This window comes from Chaetodon trifascialis, chromosome 3 (genome assembly GCF_039877785.1).
Source record: "Chaetodon trifascialis isolate fChaTrf1 chromosome 3, fChaTrf1.hap1, whole genome shotgun sequence".
In the NCBI taxonomy this organism is placed as follows: domain Eukaryota; kingdom Metazoa; phylum Chordata; class Actinopteri; order Chaetodontiformes; family Chaetodontidae; genus Chaetodon; species Chaetodon trifascialis.
Genome location: NC_092058.1, coordinates 20,339,675 through 20,355,236, shown reverse-complemented (window position 1 = coordinate 20,355,236; position 15,562 = coordinate 20,339,675). Strand labels below are relative to the sequence as shown.

At 44.5% G+C, this 15,562-nt stretch overlaps 1 protein-coding gene across 5 annotated transcripts in view; it reads right to left on the bottom strand.

Annotated features, from left to right (window-relative positions):
- Positions 1-15,562, bottom strand: part of plxna1b (plexin A1b) — a 186,512-nt gene that overhangs the window by 71,866 nt on the left and 99,084 nt on the right. For all 5 annotated transcript variants that reach the window (XM_070959932.1, XM_070959934.1, XM_070959933.1 and 2 more), the window contains exons 6-9: positions 12,059-12,182; positions 10,942-11,095; positions 9,747-9,846; positions 3,613-3,727 (exon numbers count right to left, since the gene is read on the bottom strand). In XM_070959932.1, the coding sequence (XP_070816033.1) occupies positions 3,613-3,727; positions 9,747-9,846; positions 10,942-11,095; positions 12,059-12,182 (493 nt within the window). The remainder of the gene's footprint in view (positions 1-3,612; positions 3,728-9,746; positions 9,847-10,941; positions 11,096-12,058; positions 12,183-15,562) is intronic.

Below are 15,562 nucleotides of genomic sequence, written 5' to 3'. Positions count from 1 at the left end.
AACTCAAAATGACAAAAGAGGTGGAGCAAAGGAAGAGAGAGAGAGAGAGATGAAATGGGAAAACGGTAAAAAAGCGACAGCCAGAGACGCACAGAGAGGGGAAAAAAAAGACGCAGCGCTGTACCCACAAATCTCAATCAAGTTAACCGCTGCCTTGATTGCTCGAGTGAGACTGAGCCTCGCTTTGCAGCAAAACAAACACGTAAGCATGTCTTAACATAGCTGAGCCCAACCGCCCCGAACCTTGCCTGGCACTCATCAAGGCTTCGCCTCAGAATAGCACTCTCTCTCCGGGGGTGTGGAAGGAGAAAGGAGGAGAGCAGGAGGAGGAGAAACAAGGGACGAAAGTGGATAAAGGAACGGCAATCAAGAGTCTTTAAGAGGAAGAGGAGAAACAGAAGAAAGAAAGAAAAACGTCCCTTTCACTCTAACCTTCCTCTCTCTCTCTTTTTGTTTTTATAATAAAGTAACTCTTACTCCTCTCCTGCAATTTTCCGCCCGGTCGCTCCTTAATTCGAGAATTTGTTTGTTGTGCCATTGGAGGCATTGTTGATTCATGCATATTTGATTTGGAAATGTCACTCATTATATTTATTTCCTCCCCGCTTACTCTGTCTCCCTGTTTCTCTCCCTCTCTTTCTTCCCTATCTTGACACAGTCTGCTCACAAAAACAAACAACACGTTTACTCCTTGGTTGGTTTGTTTAATCCATTTTTTTCTTTTTAATTTGTTGGATTTTTGTTTCTTTTCAACTGCTTTCTTTCGCCTGGCAATCACAAAAAGACTTATTCCACCAAACGTAATTTGGTCGACGAATTAGAGATGGACGAGGCAGCGCTGGCTGTGCGACAATGAGAACATAAAATGAAGCAGGGAAAAAAAGTCCTCACCGGGTTGCCATGGTAACGCAAGATTCAGATACTGTCAGACGTGAGAGCGAAATGCTCGGAGAGGAAAAAAGGATGGAGAGGAAGAAACGTTCAACTGTAAAATGTTTACATTGAGAACGAGGACACTGCTGCTTACTGATTTTTTAAGGAGCTGCTGCTGTGCATGTTCAGCAAAGAAATGCTAGAATAACGGGGATGAGAGAGGGTTCATCATGTAGGCATAAAAAGTGAACCACACACACCTTCAAAGTTCAGCTGTCGACCTCGGTCTCTGTCCCTGTCCGTAAAAACATCTGATCCTTTTGACCCATATTCCCTCTTTGCTCTACTGTCTGGTGGGTACAATACCACTCAGACCACACAGACAGCCAGACGTGAGGAGCAGCCACCTCTCAACCCTGTGTGCAAACTGCTATCTGGTCTTTGATCACAGTCAAGTGAAGATGAGTCTCATTTAATCCCGTCTACTGTGTTCTCCTGCAGGAGAGTGCAGCAAAGGTCTGAGTGAAATGTCTCCTATCAGGAGAGCAGATTTCCCTCTTATGTTAAACGCTGCGATTTGTATTCAGAGTTGAGCAACAGCACGGCCAAAAGGATCGTTTGAGGTCTAAATTAAGGGTGCAAGCATATGCGCGCACGCACGCGTCCCTGATGGCATGCCGTTCCCAATTTACCAGTGGATAAAAAGGCAAAAAAATAAGGTGTTAAAGAAGGCACATATCTGTCCTCTTTCCCCTTTCTTTGACTGTATAATCCACACACACAGTGGAAGCAAGGTGAAGAAGAAGACGGATGAGAAGAAGATGGGGTGAATGAGCATCAAAGTGGTGAGAGATGGAGCAGAGAGAGATGGGCCCCGGAGAGGAGAAGGATAAGTCTAGCCTACAGGAAGAGCTGTACTTGTTGGGGCATTGAGAGCGCAACTAATGGATATGGCAGCTAGGAGAAGGATGATGAATGACTCTGTGTATGTGTGTGTGTGTGTGTGTGTGTGCGCGCGCGCATGCATTCCACTGTCACAATGTTTACACTTCTGTGCATGAAAGACAAAAACTATAGTCAGTTGAGTGTCTATGGTGTGTTTGTGTGTGTGTGTGTGTGTGTGTGTGTGTGTGTGTGTGTGTGTGTGTGTGTGTGTGTGTGTGTGTGTGTGTGTGTGTGTGACAGTGCAGATGATGGATTCTCTAGTGGAGCATGTGGTCGGTGGTTTTTTGGGCAGACGAGGTGACAGGAGAGGTCTCTCTGTCCACATGCCATGTCAGCCGGTCCGTCTATCCCCCTCTCTTTCTTCCTGCTGCTTCTCTCACTCTTCCACTCTCTCAGTCTCTTCATCTCTCCATCCATTCGCCCCCTTCCCTTTGTCATGCTGTCTCTCCTTGTACTTGCTGATACTGGATTGACTGCTTTGGCCTCGAAACACACTGCACCAGATGATGCAGACCCTAAAAGAGTACAGGTTCCACCTCGTCTGACTAAACAGTCCTCCTCTCCTGTCCTTCGCTGATATTACTATGCAGATTATATGTTTGTGCTTTCCTCCGTTTTTCATTTCGTCACTGTAGGCCTTTCCTGTTTATCCATCCGTTGCCCCTCTGGCCTCTCTCAGCTCTGAGTGTGCTAGCCAGCGCTCTCCCCGTGTCTTGCAGATGGGCACACTAATCCGCTAACATTAGCTCCGTGAGGCGTGAAGGCTGGGCCCGTGTGTTGTTTTGGACAGCCACGGAGGCTATAGTGTAGCATGCTAGTGTTTGGGATTTTACACTGCTCCGGTTGAGAGAAGAGATAAAGAGGAAAGTAATTGGATAAAGGTTGACCAATTAATAAAGGCCAGCGATTCCGGCCGGCCATCAAGGGGGGCCTTAATCTGCATAGAGATAACAGGGAGACTCATACCACAAACACTACGAGATAGGGTGGAATTGTATGCAAGTGCATTTATGTGTGTGAAGCAACGATCAGATACAGCACAGGCCAGCCCATTGAGAAGGTATGCATTTGCATGGATTTTGTCTGTGCCTGTTAATACATGCAAAACTGTGTTTGCTGTGTGAAGACAAAAGAAAAGCGCGGTGAAAACATAGCTTGGCTGTGTGTCCATCACTAATATCCTCGTACACACTGCAGCAGTTGACAAACACTTGTTATGCTTTGCATGTCGCCCGCTGTAGCCGCCACTCGGCACGATTGATATTAGCTTTTATGCTAATGCAGCATTTGGCTATGTAAGAACAAGGCAGTATTTCCATAGACAGTCATTCATCCTGGCCTGCTTATGGCCTTATGGGCCACAACAGAATTATTGCTGCACAGTACACAAGCTGTTGTCAGTGTGCCAAGAGCCACTATTACACATACAGGCAGCAGACACACACAGCAGGGTGATGTGAGGAAAACCTGAGGCGAAAGCCACAGAAGGTGCGAGGTGTGTGCACGTTTGTGTGTGTGTGTGGCTGTATGCAATTGGTGCCGATGTTGTTATAATTTGTGTTTGCATGTGGGAGAAAATGACCAAGCTTTCACTGTGTGATCACAGCCACAGTACATGTGAAGAATAGCGGTTATATCACAAGGAACTAAGGGAGATTTGCTCACATCTAATCTCTTGAGCTGCATTTCTGCCTTATCCCATATCTATGTCAAGAAGAACACACATAAAATTGCATTAAGGCAATAAAAACGGCTGTCAAAATAACAGCAGCATGCACCGCAACATGATCTTACCTCAGAGATGTTGACGCGTCCCTCCTGGAAAGAGCAGTCGTTGGCGTTCTGGGTACATATGTGGCGGTACTTGCACCAGTGGCACGGGAACGAACCGTTCACACAGGACAGGCAGCTGCAACAGAGAGGGACGGGAGGAGACGGTTAGGGAGTGAGCAGGGTTACCCGTTTTCTGACTCGAGCCAAAATCTTTTATCTTACTGCATTAATGCTTTATTTTACAGAGCAGAGACAGCAGAAAACAGGACTGGATGAGGCGGTGGTGGACTGTCACATCTCATTCTTTATGTGTTAGACAAACTGATAAACTGCCCAGAAGAAGTCTGCCTTTTATTTTGTCAAATCTCCTCCATGTCGTCTCCTCCTGCTTCAGTGGAAATAAGGAAAATAGATGTGGCTTCCAAGTTTTTAAGAGCCAGTTTAGGGGCACACCGAGTCGACTTTGGGATGTTTGTACACTCCATGTGAATTCAAAGTGTGGAAATGCTTTCCCCTCTTATTCCTTACCTACTTTGTCATCAGCTTTGTACGACCAGGTGTGTATGACAGAGTATGGGAAGGACTAAACAGGAGGGGAGGAAATGATACGGCTAAGATGTAAATGTTTGTGAAGTAGTGACATCACAGAATAAACTCAAATCTAAGTACCTATCCTATCATGTCATTTTGGTTTCTAAATCTTTACTAGTAATTGTTTCACAGACTCTCACCGTTTCATGTGAGTATATGATCCAAAAATGTGGACTTTTTCCCACCCTGTCTAGAATTCTCTTTCTTACCTCTCACCTTTCATCCCCCCATTTTCACTCCTATCCATCAACTGTCTTAACCTCTTTCTCCCCCTCACTTCCCTCATTCATCACTCCCCACTCACTTCTAACTGTCCATCACTTACTGCTTCTATATGTTTAATGGTCTTCCTCACAATCGGCCAACTCTCTGCATATATTTCCCCTCTCTTCCCTCTTTCAATACCTCTGCTGTCTCATTCTCTCCATCCATTCAGCCCTGAGCCTTTCTTTCTGTCTGTCCCTCTCCGTCTCTGCCTCCCTCGCTCCATCCATCCCTTTCATTCGCTGCCGTCTCATTTTAAAAAGCTCTCCCCCTGTTCTTTGTCTAAAGCTCTCTTTCATCCGTGGGGCTAAGAGCGCTCCACCATTTTAAATTCACCTGCTTTAGCTGAGGCGAGGTGCAGATAGACGGGCTGAAAGAGAAAGATGGGAGAAAGGAGAGATGCAGAGGGGGAGAGAGGGAGAGATCAAAAGCAGGTGGATTTCCCTGAGAGAGGTGGAGACGCCAGGTATCGTGGGAGAGAGTGGGGAGAGGTGGGGGTGTAGCCCGCGGGGCTCTGCGCGGGAGTCTCATGGGAGAAGGAGGAAACATTAGGTTGGAAGTCGGGAAGTGAATACGAGTGCATAAGTATGTGTGTGTGTGTGTGTGTGTGTGTGTGTGTGTGTGTGTGTGTGTGTGTGTGTGTGTGTGTGTGTGTGTGTGTGTGTGTGTGTGTGCATTCACATCTAAAGGGACCCGTGCAGGAAATCCAGACAAGTTCAAGCGAACAGTTTCTAAACACAGCTTCATGTTCTTGGTCCTCTCCCAGCCCTCCAGAGACACTCCGCTGCTTGCTGTCTCATTTATGTGTGCAACATTATCTAATGAAACCATTATGAGCTTCAAATGAAACAGTTTAGTTTTATTACAAAGCTTATTGTAGTTCAGCTTCGGAATTTCTTCCATGCGACTCATTTAGCCATTATGGTTCGTGTGAGCATATGGTTTATAGGGAATATAATAAAATACTACATTTAATACAGTCCAGGTAAGCAAGTCTGGATCCATAACGATAAAAGAGCGGGAAGGGGGTTTAACATAAAGCCTGATTTGTTCTCAACAACATCAGCCAGGTGTGAATTTGTGTGTCTGTCTGAACTGCTATGTGCACACAGTTCTCAAGCGTGTTTTAACCCTAGATAAAATGCCAATTGCCCTTCCCCTCATCCGCATGAAAAATTAGAGCTTTAACTCTTGAGCTCTGAGATGGAGCCCATATGCGATTCCATCAAGCCCTGACGTGGATTCATTTGGATCAATTAGGGCCGCTCGTCTGTTAGGTGCGCACTTTAAGTGATCGTTTCCAGCCTGGACCCCTCCTTTTGAGCAAGATCAGAGTCTGGAGCCTAATTCAATCCCACCCCTGCTTTAATTGACCAATTTAGCATTGTGCTGAGAGAAGCTGTCCATTTAGAATGAGGGATGTGCAGCTAAGGAAATAAAAGGCCTCTTAATACTGCACAAGAGCAAATAGGAGATTTGTCAATGTTGCCAACAAATGGAGGGAAAGTGATTAGGCTATGCTAGGATGGGTTAGCATACAGTGTACTGACTCAAATAGCACAACCGGGGGGGTTGCGTTCAATGTTTTGTCCCAAGTGAGTTGGTAAGAAACAGAAGAAAGAGTGTCAACGCTGAACAAAAGAGCAGATGACATTACTGATGCAAGACAAATGAACACGTGGCGAGTTAGTAGAGCTCATTGTGGAGCTTGCTGGTGTTTGTGAGCTCTGCAACAATCACTATTTTGAATGTCAAAGGGTCTTTCTTTTTGTTGGGGGCCCACCAAAGGATCAGTGCTCATCAAAATACAGTACAACACCAACTTAACACAGCAGGTAACCAGAACCAAGCAGCAATCAGTGCAATGTATAGTTACAGTACTAGTTCAGACCCAAATATCCGCTGACACATCTGTCACTAAACCCTGATAATAATCATTTTTATCTTGACTTTTATCTTTCATTCATGTCAAATCAACCTTGTTAGTGTATAAGTAACTTTGAATTAATGAGCAAAATGTCAGCAGGTAACCACTGCGACTTTTCATGATTACATCCTTTGAAATAAAAGGTGCCGTTACGTGTGAAACCCAAGGCCAGTAGTCGGCCCTGTCCGACAACCCCCTACTGTTTGCTCTTTGCTTCCTCCACGTTACCAGGGCCCCCCTGTCACGAGCTGCCTAAGGATCTCAAAACCTCTCTTTTAGCCTGGGTGCAAACTCCTTTTAAGGAAAAGGCCCACCCAGGGCCATTTGGGGACATTCAATAATTCTTCTTCTCTTGTCCGGGGGTGGGCTCCCTTTTTCAGACCCCCCAGTATCTCCTTGTTCCTCCTTCCTGTCACTCGCCATCGCCCTTAGGCACTCAGAGGCTGCAGACACGCTGCCCTTATGGCCACGCTCATAATGCTAATTTAATCCGCTCATATTCAGATGCTAATCAAGCTATGCTAGCTTTGGAGCAGCAGTGTTTTTTCAGGGCTGACACAAAAGGCTGTGATTTCCTCTCTCCTTGGTCAGTTTGGAGTGCTAAATACAATCCGCTCTCCTAGTGAGGTGAGTTTGACACTCCTGCACTTGGCAAAATGAGTTATTTATTGGCTACTATTCATTTCAAAGGAGAGGAGGTGAATAATTTAATGGTCCTCTAGAATAGTCTATCCTATGATTACTGGATCCCTTTCAAATTTGAGGGGGGTTGAGAAAACACAGAGGGACTAGTATTCGTGCACATGATTTTATTAATGCATGTCTCAGTGTTTAGCATAGAGAAAAATTGCAATCTGAATTTGCCTGTCAAAGTCTTCCAACCGCAATCGTTCCCTCAGGTTTTCCTGAGAGCTTTTTACATTCCTCTTTATCAAAAAAAAAAAGTCTTTGTATGACATTCAGCGCACTTTTTCTCCCAATTACTCTAAGTGCACCCTCAATCACACAACAAATGACCCAGTCACTGCCCGAGCCACATTAACCATAGCAAGAAAAGGTGCTTCATATGGCCTTATACAGACAGTTAAACCCCAATTCATTGCCAGCCTATCCTCCCCATCTTTAATAAATTGGAGGCTGTGGAATGAGAAAAAGCGTATGGAAATATTTAATTAAGGAGCAATCATGGCCGTGGGTGATTTTCTATTTCAATCTCGGCAACCCTTAAACTGAAACAGTGGGAATTCTAATTAGATTAATACCACTATGCAAATTTATGGCATTTTTGAAAAGGCAAGGGCCAGGACGTAATCAGTTGGGTAAATAAGCGGGAGGGGTGTGTGTTTTTTGGGATGGGGGTTGGATGTCAGCGTGTAAGTGTAAACTATTAGGAAACACGATGGAGCAATTCCAATGTCGGGCTCATTCCTTGTCATCTAAAAGGTAGTTTTAATGTCAGCAGAAGATGGTGTGCACTCCCACGATGTAGGTTGTTGTTGCCTGCTTCAGTGTGGAAAAGCCCATTAGAGGAAAACTTAGCCTGGTAAAGAATGACCGAGCGTTCTGGAAACAGTGCCTTGCATGTGGCTGTGTGGGCCTGAAGTCATTACGCCAATGACATTACCAGTCTGATCTCATCAGACACCACACACTGACGTCTGGGCTTGGGGGTGGGGGGGTGGGGGGGTACAGCGGGCATGTGGGCCGGACTACCAGCTCCAAATGGGATTCTTATCTCAGCATCTCTTGTCGCCATCAGAGTCAGTACCGAAGATGCAACGTGCCATATCTGTAACTTCATTAAATGTGTCCATTACATACTCGGAGGCTGTATTAGATCAGTGAGTGGATTTAATCAGAGTTCATTGGGGTAATATCTTCAAATGGGCGACTCTCTTGTCTGCGTCACTTCTGATACATTTCTTGCACTTGGTTTGTGAGATCATTGCTATATTGGGATCTTTAATGTCACATCACACTTTAATACATCCATTAGGAGACTTTGTTACACCTTTTCTTTAATTGGGTGTCTTTTAATTCTGCATGAAAGCCTTTTCACAGGACTTACAAACGTACTACAGTCAGTAAAAGGGGCTGAGTATTAAAGCAAACATCACAGGGTCCTTATGGGAGCTGAATTAACTGTGAGTTAACATTGTAAACCACCACACCCTTAACCAGCTGAGCTAATCACCAATGTTGTGGCAGGGGATTTTCTGTACGGGGGCTGGGAGACAACGGTAGCTGGGTTAAAGGTCACAGTAACGGATTAGGTGTCGGAGACATTCAGGGCTTCGATGAGCTGTAGGTGACGGAGCGGAGAGAGGTGTGGCTGTGCATGTCTATGTGTATGTGTGTGTGTTTTGCGGTCAATCCTCGAAGGAGGCTCATCTGACATCAAGAGGGAAGCCAGGATGGAGCCCTGTGGTACCCCAGGGGCAGCCGAGCCATCTGCTGCCCCAAGGCTAATACCCCAGCAGACGTTTCAGCCTCCCCTGGATCAGTCGCGGATGGACAGGAGGGAGGCTATCATGCGGGGTGGGGTGGAGGAATCGGAGGATTCTTTTTCCCCAGTAGGGTGTGTTGGGCTCGTGGTAGGACTAACCTAGGGGTGTGGCCCAATGGGTGGTGGAGATTTTGAGCAGAAGGTGGATTAGGAGAGGTGGTGAACTGCAATTGGGCAGATAGCTGAGGGCATCTGGAGTGTGAAGGAGACGAAGTCATTGGAAAAGGCACAAGACTTCCTCCCACATATTACAGTATTACTGTGTTTGTCTTCGTCTTTCTTGTCTAAATAAGTACCAGACTGAGTATCTGAGTGCTCGAAAAAGCTAGAAGTATTTGTTTTATCAAGTGGGGAAGAGGCATAAATGAGGTTAGAGTCTGTGATGGGGAGGCATTATGGCAGACCATCGCAGAATGAATTAATCATTGAAGCATCATTAGTGTGTGTCGTGGGTTATGATAATAAGACTAGAATTACCATCTCATATCCCAATCGTTTCTCATATACGGCACATTCGATTTTTCACTCCAATGGTAACACAAGCCTCCTGTGGAGGTCAGTGGCGGGAGGGATATTTGTGTGTCTGAATATGTGTGTGTGTGTGTGTGTGTGTGTGTGTGTGTGTGTGTGCGTGTGTGTGTGTGTGTGTGTGTGTGTGTGTGTGTGTGTGTGCGTGTGTGCGTGTGTGCGTGTGTGCGTGTGTGTGTGTGTGTGTGTGTCACATGAGCAGTAACATGAGACAGGCCGTGGGGAGACTGGACAGAGAGACCATCTCTTTAAAGAACAAGAGAGAAAAGGCTCAAACTGGACAAAAATAAGGAAATGACTGTCCCCTGCATCCAGATATATTCAGTAATTGTAACTTACGACTGGTGTACGCTGCAGTTGTAGAAGACAAAGTCGACGCTGGCGAACTTCTTGCCCGTCTCCTTGGATTTCAGATAGAGCTTCACCACCCGTTTGTCACCTGCACCAACAGTTACAAAAGTTACTATATTTAGAATAAAAGTATCATCTAAATTAATTACTAAACAGCTTGAAATCAGAACTTATAACTAAATCATGTGGAACAAATGAGACAAATCAGATGTACATTAAAACTATTTATTCAGCGACACAATGTCGCACTTAAAATTTTAATTCCACTTGTGTGACCTCAACAGATAACACACACACACACACACACACATACACAAAGAAACACTGCAGCTTAACAGCATGCCGCTCATGTCACACCCACAGTGGGGTGGCATTAAAAATAGCAGCACCAATCAGTGTTTGCATGCCAGAGCTGATGAGAACTCATAATGGGGCATAATGGGCTCAGCTGAAGAACTACTGAGACGTCGTTTTGAGGAAACTTGGAATCTGACATGTTTTCAGCGCTTTGAACGCGGATACCAAACAAGCTTCTATCGTCTTTGTGGCTTGACAGTATTGGACATGAAACAGGTGCATAATCTCTGCAGAAAAAAAAAAGATGCCGATATTTCTAAATATAACGATAAACCACAGTGAAGTAACTGCTTTGAAAATGAGTTAGGAGCATAACCAGTGTCGGTTAGATAGAAAAAAATAAATAAAATGAAACTGACAACAGTGCATAATGCATGATAATGGGAATTCAAAAACAGTTCTATTTTCAGTAGATAAATGTAGACTCATGTTTGGGGCTTTGAAAGGGAATGGGCGAGCGTTATTGGCGGTGACAAGGTATTCTGAATATAGACGCGCTAAGCAAATCATCCGGTAAGATTAAAATTCTGCTCCGGTCGACGCACAGCTTTAGATTTCTCCAATTCTGACATACAAAAAGACCCCTTAGGAGGAAACACATCAGCCTATGAGCATACAGTATACAGTGCTATAGATAGGCACAAGGAAAAGAAGGGGAGAGGATGTAAGAAGAGAGAAACATACGAGGAGGGAAAGTGACATGGACCAATACAACCTAAAGCATGTCAAATGGAATAAAGGAACAACATAAAAACTATTTGTTGTTAAATTCCTCACATATATAACCAAAACTCCCCATATCCCACTTTATCCTTGCTGTCCTGACCTTTGTTCCGTGTGATTGGGATGACGTCCCGGACAGAGGGAGACATGCAGAATATGTGTCCTCCCTGGATCCGCCCCTCAGTCTCCACGTAGTCCTCGAAGGAGCAGTTGACCCCCGCTGACAGATCAGGCACATTACGAGCCTGGAGGACCAGCTAGAGAAAGGACGAGAGGGACAATCAGCGCAAGATCAATGGAGGGACATGGCGTACATGGATTGTTATAAGATATGACATGGGGGTTAATGGGTGCTGGTGAAGGGGGGTGCGGCAGGGCGAAGCGTGGGTATGTGCATGTGTGACAGCAGCAGGAATAAAGGAGGGCGATCGCCTGAGTGTACGCATGTATGCGTCAGTCGTAGCAGCTACTACAGCAAGGTCAATGTGTACGTGACTGAAAGTGAGGCTAACTGTAACAGTCGAGTCTGTGGTTCCAGTGAGGAGCTGCTGACAGAAGGAGACACATACATGCTAAAATTGGCATGCTATAGGTGATTCCTAATTAAATATATACGTACATCCTCCTCAGTTGCATCCTTGGTGTCAGATTCTGTGACTTTTTCATGACTTTTCATGACTTAAGGTCAATTGTGACACCATTACCAACTGCACAAAGAGGGCTGAAGGAAAAACAATGTCCACTCCCTACAGCTACACTGTGATCTGTCTGCCGTCATTACTCTTTCCTGGAACAGCTTCCCCTGCTGTTGTGCCGGTTTCTTAATGTAGACGTTTTAAACATGGAAAATAGCAGAAGAGCTGCTCCTCTTTGCAGAAATGTGCTCTGGATTTTAATTGCCATGACACCACTTACAATTCATAGTCTAAAGTCCTAATGCGATGTGCAGTTGCCCAATTAGATCTGAAAAATAGCAGCATTGTTTCTCCAGTTTTGAGCACCATGGACAAAGTTTTGGTGGATAAATACTGTATTTTTGAAGAATTTTACTCTGAAAAGTTTTGTCATGAGTCACTTATGTATGTGCGCCTGGAAAAACTATACACAGATGTGTAAAGATAGAGATAATCATCACCATCTCTCTCTAGAATGCTGATGTGGTTTTATCGCTTAAACTGTGTCATTTCTACAACTGGCACCACAGACAAGAGAAGACATACCTGGACTTCAGACATGGTGACAGAGATATTTCTGGGCTGGACGGTGAGCTCCACACACTGCCTCTGGTCGGAGGCAAACCTCTGGAGCTCTCCTGCTCGTTCACAGCGGTCCTTGCGTGAACAACTGGGGAGCAGCAGCAAAAGAGGAGGAGAAAGAGAGGACAGAGGGAAATGATGGGAATGATAAGAAGAGAGGTGAGGAGCAAAAGGAGGGAAAGAACAGATGAGTAAGACGAGAAGTGAGAGGAGGAGAGAGGAGATGGAGGATATGAGCAACTGTTAAGCTAATACGACAATCATATTAAGATGACAAACATGCACAGCCATCACCGTCACACAGAAATGGGAGCAATAATAGAAGACAAATAGGCTAATAGCTTCCCCTCACCATTACTGTAGGCCTTTATATCATTACCTTATTGGTCGTGACATTTGTGGAAGAACTGCTAAGCTATATGAACATCCAGTGCCCCTCATCTTTTCAGTTTACAGCCCTACCCAATTCAAACTTCTTGGAAGATATACAGGCAATCATTAAAGCTTTCGCTGAACCGTAAAAATGATACAATTCCTACCAGCAGCATATCAGCGGGGTCAGCAATTTCCCCCGCTTATTACGAGCCAACTGATCGTGCTAAAAATCAGCATACAGCCCCATATTGTAGTGGTTTTACTATTAGCTATTCATAATGCATTAGCTATCACTTCACCTTTGCGTTAACAACAACTGGTCCCGGTGGTGAGAGGAAAGTGCTGACGTGGCTCTCTGCGAGGCCTTAACAATAAGAGGGAGGCTGGAAAAAATGCTAACTGCCCCTCCTGTGTGGCAGCCCCCTCCCATTCCCTCATTTAGTTAGCCTTCACTCACGCTCAGCAAGGAAAAGCTGTCGTCAACCGCTCCCCCGAGAGTCACTAACACACACATGCACACACAGTACAGTCATAGGCAGAGATGCACAAACGTACGTACACGTTTTCTCATTATGGGCCTCTTTTCCTTCTACTGTTCCTCTGGCATGTGACTGTGTGAATGAAGTGTGCTCATTTGTCTAGAAACACCTGCAAGTGTGTGTGTGTGTGTGTGTGTGTGTGTGTGTGTGTGTGTGTGTGTGTGCGTGTGTGCGTGTGTGTGTGCCTGTGTGTGTATTCCCCATTCAATTCCACCGTTGATTGAAAATACCATGGCTCTTAATAAGATGTGGCTAAAAGCACCAGAGGGCTGAAACAAGACTTATAAATAATTTGCCTATTAATGCTTTCCCATTTTGTCTGGAAGGGCCTCAGCCAGGTTTGGCAACACTATCAGGTAGGAAATGAGCGAGCTGCGTTCAAGACACAAGGTCACAAATGTGCCCAAATGGAAGGTTATCACTGGTTCAAGTCCATCACGATTGGGTTTAATTTCAAAGATGTCTGTGTGTCTCTTGGAGGAGATACACAGGTAGTGTGTGTGTGTGTGTGTGTGTGTGTGTGTGTGTGTGTGTGTGTGTGTGTGTGTGTGTGTGTGTGTGTGTGTGTGTGTGCGCCTCGAGGAAAGACAGGTTGGTGATATGTTTTGTAAGTTTAATTAATGCACCGGAAGATGGTATTGTGCCAAGTGCTCGAGGTGTTCCAAAAATGGTTTAACATCCTGTCACCTTTCAATAACATGTAACTGTTCTCACACTCTCCTGTGTGCAAGCATCCACGCACAAACACACACACACATGCACGCACGCACGCACACACACCACGGTGAAAGGGAGGAAATGGAGAGATTACTGCGACTCTTCCTCACCACACTTATGAGCGATTAGATGTATTTTCTAAACACAGCTAGAAAACCTCCTCTCTCACTGTTACATACCTTAAACACTCATTTCAAGGCAAACATGTGACCGAGTCCATAAAGCAGACACTAAGACTAGGAGCGGCTAATGCTTAATCTGGTCCCAAAATGTTCCCACATATTAAAAAGCACACATGTAGTATGTCATGTTTACAGCACACACACACACACAAAAACGAGCTAAATACGACGTATGGGAGTGTCAGGGATGCAAGCTGTGCTGTTATTTATGTGCTATTAACAGGTTTGGCCAGTTGACAGACTTACACTGGATAAATGTATCTACAGGCAAAGTTTTACAAGCTTTCAAGTTGTAAAAGTTAAACTTCTATGAATAAGAATCACAACCCTGATTCTGAAAATTTGAGACTGTGTAAAACATAAATAAAACAGAACATGATCATTTGCTAATCCTTTCTGACATAAACTCAACTGAAAACAGCACAAAGACAATATATTTGATGTTTGACTTCATCAGCTTCACTGATATTTGTAAATATCTGCTTATTCTGAGTTTGATGCAGCAACATGTTTCACACAAGTTGGGACAGGAGCAGCTAAAGACTGGGAAAGATGTGGAATGTTCCAAAACACCTGTTTGGAACATTCCACAGGTAAACAGGCTCATTGGTAACAGGTGAGAGTATCATGATTGGGTATGAAAGGGGCATCCTGGAAAGGCTCAGTCGATCACAAGCGAGGATGGAGAGAGGTTCACCACTTTGTGAACACATGATTGTATAAAGGAGATTAATACATGAGCTCAGAAACACTTCAGAAAACGGTTGTCAGTAAACACAGTTGATGACTGCAGTCTGTTTTTTAATTTACATTTTACACAGCAACCCAACTTTTTGGGAATCAGGGTTGTATGTGACTAATTGGTGTTTTACTTACTGGAATTTATCAAAAGGTGTTAAAAATAGTTTCTGAGGTCAACACAGGCCGCATTCAAAGCAGCAACTGGCTACCTCTCATCCTACTTCTCTTCTGTGTTCAGGTGCTACAATTTGTTCTTTATACGTGTCAGCCTGTCTACGTTTCACTGAACAACTTTTCAGATGAGCATTTACATGTTGTGCAAAAAACTTGTTTCATGTATAAGATCAACAAGACATTCCGCAGGGTTGACAGTGAGAGTGAATTTCAGAAAATGGTAGTTCTGAATATCACGGTGCCTGTAAGACTCCGCAAGTTAAAAGTCTTCACAAGACTTATTTAATCACAGCCGACAAAATGCAAATATCAAAGCAAGTCTTCAACGTCGTATACACCACAGACCACAAACATATCCACAGTCTCCACTCCCTCAAAGACAGTCCAAGAGAAAATTCATCCCATTAAGCGGAGATTATTTTTTTAATAAATGTGTGTGATGGTAGACAATAACTCTAACATGGAATATATGAGGAGCGATAACTACTTCTGTGTCAGTACAGCAGAAGTCATTTTCAGTAGATAATAAGGTGAAAGACAACAACCTGATTTCTATTTTAGGTGCACTTTCCCTTTTAAAAAAACAAGCTTTGGAATCTCCCTGGTTCAAGGCTCCTGAGCTTAATGTGTAACTATTCAGGTGGGTGCTGCTCTCCAACATGATCAGCTGACACGCACATAAAACCCCTGAACAACACACCTCTCACAATTATCCATTACACAATGAAGCAGGGCAGCAT